Consider the following 15,038-nt stretch of genomic DNA (forward strand, 5'->3'; position numbering starts at 1 on the left):
TGAGAGGAAAGCTTTGGAGGAATACATACAGACAAGTTTGGCCGCCGGTCACATTAGGCCCTCTAAGTCTCCTGTGGCGGTTGGATTTTTTTTTGTAAAAAAAAAGGACGGCGGTTTACGTCCTTGTCTGGATTTTCGTGAGATTAACAAAATTACTGTACGCAATCCTTACCCACTGCCATTGATTCCTGATCTGTTTAACCAGTTAATGGGGGCCAAGTGGTTCTCTAAAATTGACCTTAAGGGGGCATACAATCTGTTGCGCATGAAGGAGGGTGACGAATGGAAGACTGCTTTTAACACTCCTGTGGGTCATTTTGAGAATCTGGTTATGCCTTTTGGTCTTACTAATGCTCCTGCATTTTTTCAGAATCTTATTAATGACATCCTGAGACCTTTGATCGGCAAAAATGTGGTTGTGTATTTGGATGACATTTTGATTTATTCGCCGGATCTGGAGTCTCATTGGCGGAGCGTACGTGAGGTATTACAGTTGTTAATGGACAATTCGCTTTTTGCTAAGCTGGAGAAATGTGAGTTCGCTGTACAGAGAATTAGTTTTTTGGGTTACATTATCTCCAGCGAAGGTTTTGAGATGGACCCGGTTAAAGTTCAAGCTGTACAGGAATGGCCTAGGCCTATTGGTTTGAAATCGATACAGAGGTTTTTAGGTTTCGCCAATTATTACAAAAAATTCATAAAAAATTTTTCTAGTATTGTCAAACCTCTGACCGATCTCACCAGGAAAGGTGCTGATTCGGTTCAGTGGTCTTCTGAGGCCATTGAAGCTTTTGTGTATCTCAAGGAGAAGTTCACCTCTGCTCCCATCCTTATGCAGCCTGATGTGACTAAGCCGTTTTTGGTTGAGGTTGATGCTTCCTCTGTGGGGGTTGGCGCAGTATTGTCTCAGGATAACGGGGATGGATTACATCCCTGTGCCTTTTTTTTCAAAAAAATTTTCGGAGACTGAACTGAATTACGATATTGGTAATCGGGAATTATTGGCTATTAAACTCGCATTTGAACACTGGCGTCACTTCTTGGAAGGTGCGGAATTTCCAGTTCAGGTTCTTACGGATCATAAAAATCTGATATATCTTGATGCTGCCAAGCGCCTGAATGCCCGTCAGGCTAGGTGGGCACTGTTTTTCTCGCGGTTTAATTTCTCCATTACTTACATCCCTGGTACTAAGAATGTTAAGGCGGATGCCTTGTCTCGCAGTTTTTCTCCCATAGTCGGTGCTGAGAAAGAGGAGAAAATTTTACAAGAAGGTGTTGTGATAGCTGCTTTGGACTCCGTTTTGGAAGATGAGATTCTTAAAGCACAGGAGAATGCCCCATCTAACACTCCCCATGGGAGGTTGTTTGTGCCTGGGACCTTTAGGAGAGATTTATTTGTTGAGTGTCATGAATCTCGGTTGGCAGGTCATCCCGGAATCTCTGAGACCAAGAGACTGGTGGGTCGCAGTTTTTGGTGGCCTGGATGGCAGAAGTAAGTCATTAAGTGGGTGCGTCAATGTACTATATGTGCTAGATCTAAGTCCTCTCATACTCCTGCTGCGGGGTTGCTTTGTCCTTTGGAGGTTCCCAGTGCTCCTTGGACACATTTGGCTATGGACTTTATAACTGACCTTCCCCCCTCTGAGGGTTTTACTGTCATCTGGGTGGTCGTGGACCGTTTTAGCAAGATGTGTCACTTGGTTCCCTTTGTCAAACTGCCCTGCGCTAAAACTCTCGCTAAGGCCTTTGTCAAGGAAATTGTCAGACTTCATGGCGTTCCTACTGACATTGTTTCTGATAGGGGTCCTCAGTTCGTGGCTCGTTTTTGGCGTGCCTTTTGTGACAGGTTGGGAGTTCATTTATCGTTCTCGTCCGGATATCATCCTGAATCTAATGGCCAGACAGAAAGGAAAAATCAGGATGTTGAGCAGTTCTTGCGTTGTTTTGTGGCAGACAATCAAGAGGGGTGGTCTGAGTTTCTGCCACTTGCTGAATTTGCTCTGAACAATCATACATCTTCTTCTGCTGGTTGTTCGCCTTTTTTTTGTTGTTCTGGGAGACATCCGTCGTTTGGGTCGTTCTCCAAGTTGGGATCTGCCGTGCCTGAGGAGGAGAATTTTTCCGGTGATTTGGAGAGAGTTTGGACGGATGTGCGTGGTAATCTTCAGGAGGCCAACAGAAAATCTAAGGACTACTTTGATAGGAAACGACAGGAGGTTTTGTTCGCTGTTGGTGACATGGTTTGGTTGTCCTCTAGGAATCTGCGGTTGAGGATTCCTTCTAAGAAATTGGGTCCCAAGTTTGTAGGGCCCTTTAAGGTGCTTCAGGTTGTCAACCAATCTGCTGTTAGGTTGGAGGTTCCTACCTCCTGGAGAATTAATCCGGTATTTCATGTCTCTCTGTTGAAAAAAGCTGTTGTATCGGATTGTGACGCCTCTGCCTCTGTTCCTCCGGTGGTGGAGGACGGGGAATATGAAATTTCTCGCATCCTTAACTCTAGACTGTATAGAGGTAGTTTGCAGTATCTTGTGGCCTGGAAAGGTTTCGGACCCGAGGATAACTCTTGGGTGAGGTCGGATGATGTTTCCGCGTCCAGACTTATCAGAGCGTTTCACAGGAGATTTCCTGATAAGCCTGGTCCTAGGGGATCCGGAGGATCCTCTTAGAAGGGGGGGGACTGTTAGAACCTTGCTCTTAGGTTTTTTTTCCTTTGCTGGTCACATGACCTTGTTGGCCTATTTAAGCCTGCTCCGCCCTTCTGGCTTTGCTGGACTTCATTGTATTACTACTTTCTAGCTAGCCTTTGCTCTGTATCTTACTCTGTTAGTTTGCTTGGTCTACGGACCTCTATGTTCTATATCTTTTGTTTGTTCGTCTGTCTGCTACTATTTCTGTTAGGAGGTGTCCCATATTCCTCCCAGTCCTTAGTACTTGTAGGGATTCCTTCCCCACATCTATAGGTCTCCGTACAGACTAGCTTAGGACTTTAGCAGGTCTGATCGCAGGATCAGGTTCCCTGTTACATCGTAGGGATTCAGCTGAGTTCTATCGTAGGGACAGATCTCCTCTCTTTCCTTAGCTCTGGTAGCAGAACATAACATGTGCCGACTTTGAGATTAGCGAACATTTTCCGAACAAGTTCGCTCATCTCTAGTCTTCCACTTCTGCACTCTGGTCCTCCTCCTAATTTGCTGACTTAACAACATCACTTGTTGGCAATTGTGTCTCATCGTCATCATCCACCTTTTGTGACAGTAATTGCAGTTTCTCACCATGGCCTTGTGAGCGTGACTGCTTAAATATTTGGGCATTGTAACCTGCGATCTCCTCATGTCTTGCTTGAAACGGGCAGGGCGAGAGGCAAGAATCTATAAATGGAAATGTGAACAGCTGTTCAGTGTCCAAGTGTGGGATCACTTGAATCCGGATAGTCGGCATGGAGTGAGGAAACAGGATCATGGTGAGGATTATGTGGTTCAGAAACACGGCTACCGAGACGGGACAGTGTGGAAGATAGGGTAGTGCTGGCAAACCGACTGGAAGCATTATCTGCTATCCAACCAACAACCTTTTCCCACTGGTCTGGCTTCAAGAGTGGTGTTCCGCCTCCCCCCCTAAAACGTGGGACAGGAAGCTATGTTGACATGATGTATGTGTTTGTTGTTCTCCTCCTGCAGCAGGCACAGTTTCATCTTACTCGCGGTCTCTGCCTCTGAGCTCACCATCAGCATTACGTCCATTTTAAATTACTTATGATATTTCCCTGCTGAAAAAACTTTGCAGGATTTGTATCGTAAGAAATTTTTCCCACCTCAGATGGCTTGTTACACTGCATTAGCAATATAGCGATGCTCTTGCTAACTATCCAAGTCTGGCTGTATGCTTTTAATGCACAACTGATGCAGATTAAATGGCGTATAATATTTTGATGCTGAGAAAACTTTGCAGGATTTGTATGGCAGGAAATTTAGCACACCTCAAATGGACTTGTTACACTGCAGTAGCAATATAGTGATGCTATTGCATCCAACCAAGTCTGCCTGTATGCTTTTAGCACACAAATAGAGCAGTATAAATGGCGTATAATATTTCAAAGCTGAGAAAACTTTGCAGGATTACTATCACAGGAAAATTTGCCCACCTCAGATGAACTTGTTACACTGCAGTGATGCTTTTGCTAACCAACCAAGTCTGGCTGTATGCCTTTGATGAACAAATGGAGCAGTATATATGGCGTGTAATATTTTGATGCTAAGAAAACTTTGCAGGATTTGTATTGCAGGAAATTTAGCACACCTCAGATGGACTTTCTTCACTGCTTACACAATATAGCGATGCTATTGCAACCAACCAATTCTCCCTGTATGCTTTTATCGCACAACTTGAGCAGTATAAATGGTGTATTATATTTCCTGCTCGCAACAATTTGCATGATTAAGAGCAAAAAGAATATTAGTAGTCCTGAGAAGGGATATTGATATGAGTTGCAGCAGAAAGGACGCGCAATTACCTCTATCCTCTCCTACACTATCTCTTCTGCACAATCTCTCCCTAAGTGCTGCTAACAGCAGTATTAATATTGATTATAAGGAGCCCTAATAAGGGCTGTTGTGCCAGTTGAAAGAAATTAAAGTGGTGTCGAATTGCTGCCTATACATAGCTAAAACTCTGTCCCTAGTTCTGCAGCACCTCTCCTTGCTCTGCCTGTTTCCGTTGGTACACTGTGCCGTGCATATGGTCCCGGGTCTTATATAGACCCGATGACGCTGTGCAGCCAGCCAATCACACTAATGCCACTATCAACATGGCTACAGCATTACAGTGACTGGCAGGCAATCCCTTCATATTTATTGGCTGTCTAACAAGCACCAAACATGTGGGGTGGGGACTTGAGCTTGTGCATGAGCATTCAAAAAATACTCGCCGAGTAACGAGCATCTCGAGCACACTGATGCTCGAGCGAGAAAGGAGCAGTGGTGAGCACGGTCGCTCATCACTAGTTCTGACAAACGTGTTTAGGTGTACTCATTTATTCTGAACACTGTATATATAATGGCTTCATTTACATTTCACTCCACAGCTGTACAATGCATATCCATCCCTGTTTTGCTGGCTTCCTGGAAGTCATAAGACCATCGTAAAAATTACTGATGAGTTACACTCTGTAATTAGAGACATGTTCACGAAACTAAGAAATCAACTCGATGTCAGTGACCCAAGAACATTTATTGATTACTTTCTGGTCAAGCAAAAAGAGGTAAAGTAATAAGATAGACAAGTGGTAATAGTGATTGTCTGGGAGGAATAGTGAGGGGGAAATTTTCTGTGCAAGCAGCAGGTGAAAATTCTGATTTTACTAAGCTTCTGATAGGCAAAGTCCCATGATAAAACATGCTTAAGCCAGGCTGAGATATTGGATTCAAACAGCATGGGCTGTTAGACACTCTGAATCAGGTCTGTTGGGATTTTTTTCAGCACAATTTTGCATGCTAAAAGAGAATTTTCACTGGATTTTTTTAATTTAAACCGAGTGCCTCCTCCAATTGGTGCCACTCTACTGATTCGGGAACAGTTTTTCTTTTTCTGCTCCCTTCAATTCCAAAGTTATGCCCCATGTAATAAGAAATTGTGAAGACCTTCCCTTCCACTAACTAGGCATAAACAACAGAATTTATCTGTGGGCTTGACCATGTTTTGATTGTTCAGAGTTAGATGTGACAAGAGAAATGCCCATAGAGAAGTTCTATAGTACAAACTCAGTTTTTTTATGGGAAAATTTGCATCTTTATTACCAGGGGGCATAACTTTGGAGCATGGTTTATCATACTTTAATCCAGTATTCTTCCTGCTTCCTATCTGTTTGTAGTGTTCCCTGATATATTGTATATATTGTGTATTCAGAAGAAACCAGATCCTGAGTTATATTTTCATGATGAGAACCTAACATCTCTTGTTTCGGACTTACTCTGTGCTGGAATAGAGACATCTGCTACCACTCTAAGATGGGCCCTTCTATTGATGATGAAATATCCTGAAATTCAAAGTAAGGACATGGCACAATACATTGTTGTAAAAAAATATATAAAATTATATAGACAGTGGGGAAAAGTTTTCCCACCTACAAAGAATGGAGAGGTCTGTAAATTTTATCGTAGATACACTTAAACTGTGAGAGACAGAAATGAAAAATAAAAAAAACAGAAAATCACATTGTATAATTTTTAAATAATTAAATTGCATTTTATTGCATGAAATAAGTGTTTGATCACCTACCAACCAGCAAGAATTCTGGCTCTCACAGACCTGTTAGTTTCTTTAAGAAGCCCTCCTACTCTGCACTCATTACCTATATTAACTGCACATTTGAACTCGTTACCTGTATAAAAGACACCTGTCCACACACTCAATCAATCACACTCCAACCTCTCCACCATGCCAAGACCAAAGAGCAGTCTAAGGACACCAGGGACAAAAATGTAGACCTGCACAAGGCTGGAATGGGCTACAGGATAATAGACAAGAAACTTGGTGAGAAGGCAACAACTATTGGCACAATTATTAGAAAATGGAAGAAACACAAGATGACTGTCAATCTTCCTCTGTCTGGGAATCCATACAACATCTTGCCTCGTGGGGTAAGGATGATTCTTAAAAAGGTCAGGAATCAGCCCAGAACTACACGGGAGCACCTGATCAATGACTTGAAGAGAGCTGGGACCACAGTCTCAAACATTAACGTTAGTAACACACTACGCCGTCATGGATTAAAATCCTGCAGGGCACACAAGGTCCTCCTGCTCATGACAGCACATGTTCAGGCCCATTTGAAGTTTGCCAATAACAATCTGGATGATCCAGAGGAGGTATGAGAGATGGTCATGTGGTCAGATAAGACCAAAATATAACTTTTTGGTATCAACTCCACTCTCCGTGTTTGGAAAAGGAAGAAGGATGAGTATAACCCCAAGAACACTGTCCCAATTGTGAAGCATGGTAGGGGAAACATCATACTTTTGGTGTGCTTTTCTGCAAAGGGGACAGGACGACTGCACTGTATTGAAAGGAGGAAAGATGGGGTCATGTATCGTGAGATTTTGGCCAACAACCTCCTTCCCTCAGTAAGAGCATTGAAGATGGGTCATGACTGGGTCTTCCAGGATGATAATGACCCGAACCACAAAGCCAGGGCAACTAAGGAGTGGGAGTAAGGAGTCCAGGACAAATAAGGAGCCTGTAATAAGCATTTCAAGGTCCTGGAGTGGCCTAGCCAGTCTCCTGACCTGAACCCAATTGAAAATCTTTGGTGGGAGCAGAAACTCAATGTTGCTCAGCAACAGCCCTGAAACTTGAAAGATCTGGAGAAGATCTTTACGGAGGAGTGGGCCAAAATCCCTGCTGCAGAGGAAAATTGGCAGTGTATAAAATACTTATTTCCCCACTGTAGTTAAAAGGTTCCTAAAATAAAAATTTATGTCCTGTACAAAGGATAGAGCATAACTTGTGGATTGCCTAGGGTCCAATCGCTGATTCCTTCAGCAATACAGAAATGCCAAAAATGGAGCTTTGCAGATGCATCTTGAGCATAATGGAGGTGCACATGATCAATCTCCACTCCATTAATAACATGGGAGGAGCATAGGGATCACTTTGTGTAATGTGGAAAGGCATAGGGAGCAGTCTGTGTTGACATGCGAGGAACACAGTGAGCAGTCTGTGTAACATGACAGGAGCACAGGGATCAGTCTGTTTAACAGGGGAGGGACAAAAGAGCAGTCTATGTAACATGAGAGGAGCATAGGGAGCAGTCTGTGTAACATGTTACGATCACAGGAAGCAGTCTGTGCAATATGGGTGGAGCATAGGAAGCAGTCTGTATAACATGGGAGGAGCATGGAGAGCAATCTGTGTAACATAGGATGAGCATAGGGAGCAATCTGTGTAATGTTGAAAGGCATAGAAAACAGTCTGTGTAACATGGTCCCTATGCTCCTCCCATGTTACAAATACTGCCCCTATTCTTTTTCACGTTTACAAACTTCTCCCTATGCTTCTCCCATGTTACAAAGGAAGCAGTCTTTGTAACATTGGAAGAACATAAGGAGCAATCTGTATTACATGGGAACGCATAGGAATCAGTCTGTGTAACTTGGAAAGGCATACAGTGGTGGCCAAAAGTATTGGCACCCGGGCAATTCTGTCAGATAATACTCAGTTTCTTCCTGAAAATGATTGCAATCACAAATTCTTTGGTCTTATTCTCTTCATTTAATTTGCTTGCAAGGAAAAAACACAAAAGAGAATGAAGCAAAAATCAAATCATTGATCATTTCACACAAAACTCCAAAAATGGGGCAGACAAAAGTATTGGCACCCTCAGCCTAATACTTGGTTGCACAACCTTTAGCCAAAATAACTGCGAACAACCGCTTCCGGTAACCATCAATGAGTTTCTTACAATGCTCTGCTGGAATTGTAGACCATTCTTCTTTGGCAAACTGCTCCAGGTCCCTGATATTTGAAGGGTGCCTTCTCCAAACTGCCATTTTGAGATCTCTCCACAGTTGTTCTATGGGATTCAGGTCTGGACTCATTGCTGGCCACCTTAGAAGTCTCCAGTGCTTTCTCTCAAACCATTTTATAGTGCTTTTGGAAGTGTGTTTTGGGTCATTGTCCTGCTGGAAGACCCATGACCTCTGAGGGAGACCCGACTTTCTCACACTGGGCCCTACATTATGCTGCAAAATTTGTTGGTAGTCTTCAGACTTCATAATGCCATGCACACAGTCAAGCAGTCCAGTGCCAGAGGCAGCAAAGCAACCCCAAAACATCAGGGAACCCCCTCCATGTTTGATTGTAGGGACCGTGTTCTTTTCTTTGAATGCCTCTTTTTTTTTCCTGTACACTCTATGTTTATGCTTTTTCCCAAAAAGCTCTACTTTTGTCTCATCTGACCAGAGAACATTCTTCCAAAACGTTTTAGGCTTTCTCAGGTAAGTTTTGGCAAACTCCAGCCTGGCTTTTTTATGTCTCGGGGTAAGAAGTGGGGTCTTCCTGGGTATCCTACCATACAGTCCCTTTTCACTCAGACGCCGACGGATAGTACGGGTTGACACTGTTGTAACCTCGGACTGCAGGGCAGCTTGAACTTGTTTGGATGTTAGTCGAGGTTCTTTATCCACCATCCGCACAATCTTGCGTTGAAATCTCTCGTCAATTTTTCTTTTCCGTCCACATCTAGGGAGGTTAGCCACAGTGCCATGGGCTTTAAACTTCTTGATGACACTGCGCACGGAAGACACAGGAATATTCAGGTCTTTGGAGATGGACTTGTAGCCTTGAGATTGCTCATGCTTCCTCACCATTTGGTTTCTCAAGTCCTCAGACAGTTCTTTGGTCTTCTTTCTTTACTCCATGCTCAATATGGTACACACAAGGACACAGGACAGAGGTTGAGTCAACTTTAATCCATGTTAACTGGCTGCAAGTGTGATTTAGTTATTGCCAACACCTGTTAGGTGCCACAGGTAAGTTGCAGGTGCTGTTAATTACACGAATTAGAGAAGCATCACATGATTTTTCAAAGGGTGCCAATACTTTTGTCCACCCCCCTTTTTTAGGTTTGGTGTGGAATTATATCCAATTTGGCTTTAGGACAATTCTTTTTGTGTTTTTTCATTGAAGGCAAATTAATTGAAGATAATAATACCAAAGAATTTGTGATTGCAATCATTTTCAGGAAGAAACTGAGTATTATCTGACAGAATTGCAGGGGTGCCAATACTTTTGGCCAGCACTGTAGGAACCTGTATAACATGGGTAGAGCAACAGAGCAGTCTGTGTTACATGGGAGGTGCATAGGGAGCAGTCTGTGTATATGAAAAGGCATAGGGAGTAGAGATGAGCGGTGTTCGACTAGAACTGTTCGCCAATCTCAAATTCGAGCTGTTTTGGGCGGTGTTCGAGTTGTTCGACGAACCCGAATGATTTGCAAAAAATTCAGCTGTTCGAGGTTATGTTCGATAACTGTTCGTGCACCAAAAGCGTGTCCTGCATGTCTGGCGCTATTTAGAGCACCAATCATGCAGGGATTGTCTGCCACTCACTGTAATGCCACAGCCATGGTGGTTGTGGCATTAGAGTGATTGCCCAAATCGATGGGAACAGTGCTCACAGTGAAACATGAAAAGCCGGCAATTCAGCAGCGGCATACACCGGTACCCGACAATTTAGAACCGAAAGAATAGAGCATCGCACATAGATTAGATAGATAGAAACATGTCACATATATAAGAAGTACAGTGACAGTGTTGATTACTGTACTTGCCATTTAGTGTAAAGGATTTATTAAAAAAAATATTAGTGTTTTCATGCACCGTCTCTTTAAAAAAGCCGGCCGGCAATTCAGCAGCGGTACCCGACAATTTATAACAGACAGAATAGAGCTTCACACATAGATTAGATAGATAGAAACATGTCAATCACATATATAAGAAGTACAGTGATAGTGTTGATTACTGTACTTGTCATTTAGTGTTAAAATAAAGGATTTATTTTAAAAAAAATTGGCGTGGGGTTCCCCAAAATTTTAGGCTCTAGCGGAGGTTAAGCAGACGGCTGGGGCAGATGTTTGAAGCCTGGGAAGGGGTAATACCCACGGAGCTTCCCAGGCTACTAATATCAGCCCCCAGCTGAATGCCTAGCCTTTACTAGCTATTAAAATGGGGGACCCCCCAAAAAATTGACGTGGGGTCCCCCCTAATTTAATAGCTAGCAAAGGCTAGGCAGACAGCTGGGGGCTGATATTAATAGCCCAGGAAGGGTGCCATGAATATTGGCCCCCTCCCAGGCTAGAAACACCAGCCGTCAGCCGCCCCAGAAATGGCACATCCATAGGATGCGCCAATTCTGGCACTTAGCCTCGCTCTTCCCACTGCCCTGTAGCAATGGCAGTGGGGTAATAGGGCTGGGGTTGATGTCAGCTTATAATTCCAGCTGACATCAAGCCCAGGTTAGTAATGGAGAGGCGTCTATAAGACACCCCCATTACTAACCCCATAATCAAAGTTAAAAAAAACCACAAACACCCAGAATAAAGTCCTTTAATTGAAATAAAGACACAATTCTTTATTGTTCTAAATTAAACCATACTTACCGCCACGCCCATTCCAGCTGAAGCCAACGATCCCCTGCAATAAAAGAAAAATAATAAAGCAACATAATCCTTACCTTTCCCTGGTTCCCACGCAGCTTCAGCTCTGCTACATCGAGATGACAGGCTGGACCGCAGCAGAAAGCTGCCATCCAGCCTGTCATCCCGCAGACACTGAGAAGCGCAGGCATACTTGCGCTCTTCAGCGTCTCTTTGTGACGGCATCCAGATGAGCCGAGTTCATGTCCAATGAACTCGGCTCACCTCATGCACGTCACTGACAGCGTGGGAAAATTCTCACGCTGAAGCGCTGAGTGCAGGAGAATTCTCCCACGCTGTCAGTGACGTGCATGAGGTGAGCCGAGTTCATTGGACATTAACTCGGCTCATCTGGATGCCCTCACAGAGAGACACTGTGGAGCGCAAGCAAGCCTACGCTTCTCAGTGTCTGCGGGATGACAGGCTGGATGGCAGCTTTCTGCTGCGGTCCTGCATGGGAACCATAGAAAGGTAAGGATGATGTTGCTTTATTATTTTTCTTTTATTTCAGGAGATCGTTGGCTTCAGCTGGAATGGGCGTGGCGGTAAGTATGGTTTAATTTAGAACAATAAGGAATTGTGTGTTTATTTCAATTAAAGGACTTTATTCTGGGTGTTGTGTTTTTTTTAAATACTTTACTAGAAATTCATGGTGATCATGTCTAATATTGGCGTGACCCCATGAATTTCGGGCTTAGGGCCAGCTGATAATGCCAAGCTGGCCCTAACCCCTTTATTACCCAGTGAGCCACCGCATCAGGGCCCTGGATGAGTTGGGTACAGCGCCAGAAGATGGCGCTTCTATGAACGCGCCATTTTCCGGGGTGGCTGCGGACTGCAATTTGCAGCGGGGGTGGCCCAGAAAGCTTGGGCCTCCCTGCGCTGCGGATTCCAGCCCCCAGCTGCCTAGTTGTACCTGGCTGGACACAAAAACAGGGCGAAGCCCCACGTCAATTTTCTTTAAATTATTTCATGAAATAATTAAGAAAAAAAGGGCTTCCCTATATTGTTGTGTCCGGCCAGGTACAAATAGGCAGCTGGTGGTTGGGCGCAGCCCGTTCCTACCTGCTGTACCTGGCTGGACACAAATATAGGGCGAAGCCTCACGTCAATTTTTTTTTAATTATTTCATGAAATAATTAAAAAAAAAAAGGGCTTCCCTATATTGTTGTGTCCGGCCAGGTACAAATAGGCAGCTGGTGGTTGGGCGCAGCCCGTTCCTGCCTGCTGTACCTGGCCGGACACAAATATAGTGCGAAGCCCCACGTCAATTTTTTTTTAATTATTTCATGAAATAATTTAAAAAAAATGGGCTTCCCTATATTGTTGTGTCCGGCCAGGTACAAATAGGCAGCTGGTGGTTGGGGGCAGCCGGTTCCAGCCTGCTGTACCTGACGGGACACAAATATAGTGCGAAGCCTCACGTCAATTTTTTTTTTATGTATTTCAAGAATTTCCTGAAATAATTAAAAAAAATTGACGTGGGGCTTCGCACTATATTTGTGTCCGGCCAGGTACAGCAGGCAGGAACGGGCTGCCCCCAACCACCTGCTGCCTATTTGTACCTGGCCGGACACAACAATATAGGGAAGGCCTTTTTTTCTTAATTATTTCATGAATTTCATGAAATAATTAAAAAAAAAATACGTGGGGCTTCGCCCTATTTTTGTGTCCCGCCAGGTACAACTAGGCAGCTGGGGGCTGGAATCCACAGCGCAGGGAGGCCCAAGCTTTCTGGGCCCCCCCCCGCTGCAAATTGCAGTCCGCAGCCACCCCGGAAAATGGCGCGTTCATAGAGGCGCCATCTTGTGGCGCTGTACCCAACTCATCCAGGGCCCTGGTGCGGTGGCTCACTGGGTAATAAAGGGGTTAAGGCCAGCTTGGTATTATCAGCTGGCCCTAAGCCCAAAATTCATGGGGTCACGCCAGTATTAGACATGACCGCCATGAATTTCTAGTAAAGTATTTAAAAAAAACACAACACTCAGAATAAAGTCCTTTAATTGAAATAAACACACAATTCTTTATTGTTCTAAATTAAACCATACTTACAATCACGCCCATTCCAGCTGAAGCCAACGATCTCCTGCAATAAAAGAAAAATAATAAACCAACATCATCCTTACCTTTCCATGGTTCCCACGACAGCTTCAGCTCTGCTACATTCACATGACATGCTGGACCACAGCAGAACGCTGCCATCCAGCCTGTCATTTCGCAGACACTGAGAAGAGCAGGCATGCTTGCGCTCCTCAGTGTCTCGCTGTGACGGCATCCAGATGAGCCGAGGTCATATGACAGCGTGGGAAAATTCTCACGCTGAAGCGCTGAGTGCAGGCGAATTTTCCCACGCTGTCAGTGACGTGCATGAGGTGAGCTGAGTTCATTGGACATGAGCTCACCTCATGCACGTCACTGACAGCGTGGGAGAATTCTCCTGCACTCAGCGCTTCAGCGTGAGAATTTTCCCACGCTGTCAGTGACGTGCATGAGGTGAGTTCATGTCCAATGATCTCAGCTCACCTCATGCACGTCACTGACAGCGTAGGAAAATTCTCCTGCACTCAGCGCTTCAGCGTGAGAATTCTTCTCAGTGTCTGCGGTTTGACAGGCTGGACGGCAGCGTTCTGCTGCGGTCCAGCCTGTCATCTCGATGTAGCAGAGCTGGAGCTGTCCTGGGAACCATCGAAAGGTAAGGATGATGTTGGTTTATTATTTTATTTTTATTGCAGGAGATCGTTGGCTTCAGCTGGAATGGGCGTGATGGTAAGTATGGTTTAATTTAGAACAATAAAGAATTGTGTGTTTATTTCAATTAAAGGACTTTATTCTGGGTGTTTGTGTTTTTTTTAACTTTCACTATGGGGTTAGTAATTGGGGTGTCTTATAGACGCCTCTCCATTACTAACCTGGGCTTGATGTCAGCTGGCATTATAAGCTGACATAAACCCCAGCCCTATTACCCCACTGCCACCGCTACAGGGCAGTGGGAAGAGCGAGGCTAAGTGCCAGAATTGGGGCATCCTATGGATGCGCCATTTCTGGGGCGGTTGACGGCTGCTGTTTCTAGCCTGGGAGGGGGCCAATATTCATGGCACCCTTCCTGGGCTATTAATATCAGCCCCCAGCTGTCTGCCTAGCCTTTGCTAGCTATTAAAATAGGGGGGACCCCACGTCATTTTTTTGGGGGGTCCCCCATTTTAATAGCTAGTAAAGGCTAAGTATTCAACTGGGGGCTGATATTAGTAGCCTGGGAAGCTCCATGGGTATTACCTCCTTCCCAGGCTTCAAACATCTGCCCCAGCCGTCTGCTTAACCTCCGCTAGAGACTAAAATTACGGGGGACCCCACGCTAATTTTTTTTTTAATAAATCCTTTATTTTAACACTAAATGACAAGTACAGTAACCAACACTATCACTGTACTTATTATATATTTGACTGACATGTTTCTATCTATCTAATCTATGTGTGATGCTCTATCTTTCTGTTCTAAATTGTCGGGTACCGCTGCTGAATTGCCGGCCGGCTTTTTTAAAGAGACGGTGCATGAAAACACTAATATTTTTTTTAATAAATCCTTTACACTAAATGACAAGTACAGTAAGCAAAACTGTCACTATACTTCTTAGATAGAAACATGTCAGTCACATATATATGAAGTACAGTGACAGTGTTGATTACTGTACTTGTCATTTAGTGTAAAGGATTTATTTAAAAAAATATTAGTGTTTTCATGCACCGTCTCTTTAAAAAAGCCGGCCGGCAATTCAGCAGCGGTACCCGACAATTTAGAACAGAAAGAATAGAGCTTCACACATAGATTAGATAGATAGAAACATGTCAGTCAC

The 15,038-nt window shown here is 44.1% G+C and overlaps 1 protein-coding gene across 2 annotated transcripts in view; it reads left to right on the forward strand.

The window, feature by feature from the left end:
* The window catches only part of LOC141258808 (cytochrome P450 2C5-like), a 111,614-nt gene that overhangs the window by 63,643 nt on the left and 32,933 nt on the right, over nt 1–15,038 (forward strand). For both annotated transcript variants that reach the window (XM_073673952.1, XM_073673950.1), the window contains 2 exons: nt 5,081–5,257; nt 5,902–6,043. In XM_073673952.1, the coding sequence (XP_073530053.1) occupies nt 5,081–5,257; nt 5,902–6,043 (319 nt within the window). The remainder of the gene's footprint in view (nt 1–5,080; nt 5,258–5,901; nt 6,044–15,038) is intronic.

The sequence above is a fragment of the Phyllobates terribilis genome, unplaced genomic scaffold, assembly GCF_046119375.1.
Source record: "Phyllobates terribilis strain yellow unplaced genomic scaffold, ASM4611937v1 Scaffold_3__8_contigs__length_932513732, whole genome shotgun sequence".
NCBI lineage: Eukaryota > Metazoa > Chordata > Amphibia > Anura > Dendrobatidae > Phyllobates > Phyllobates terribilis.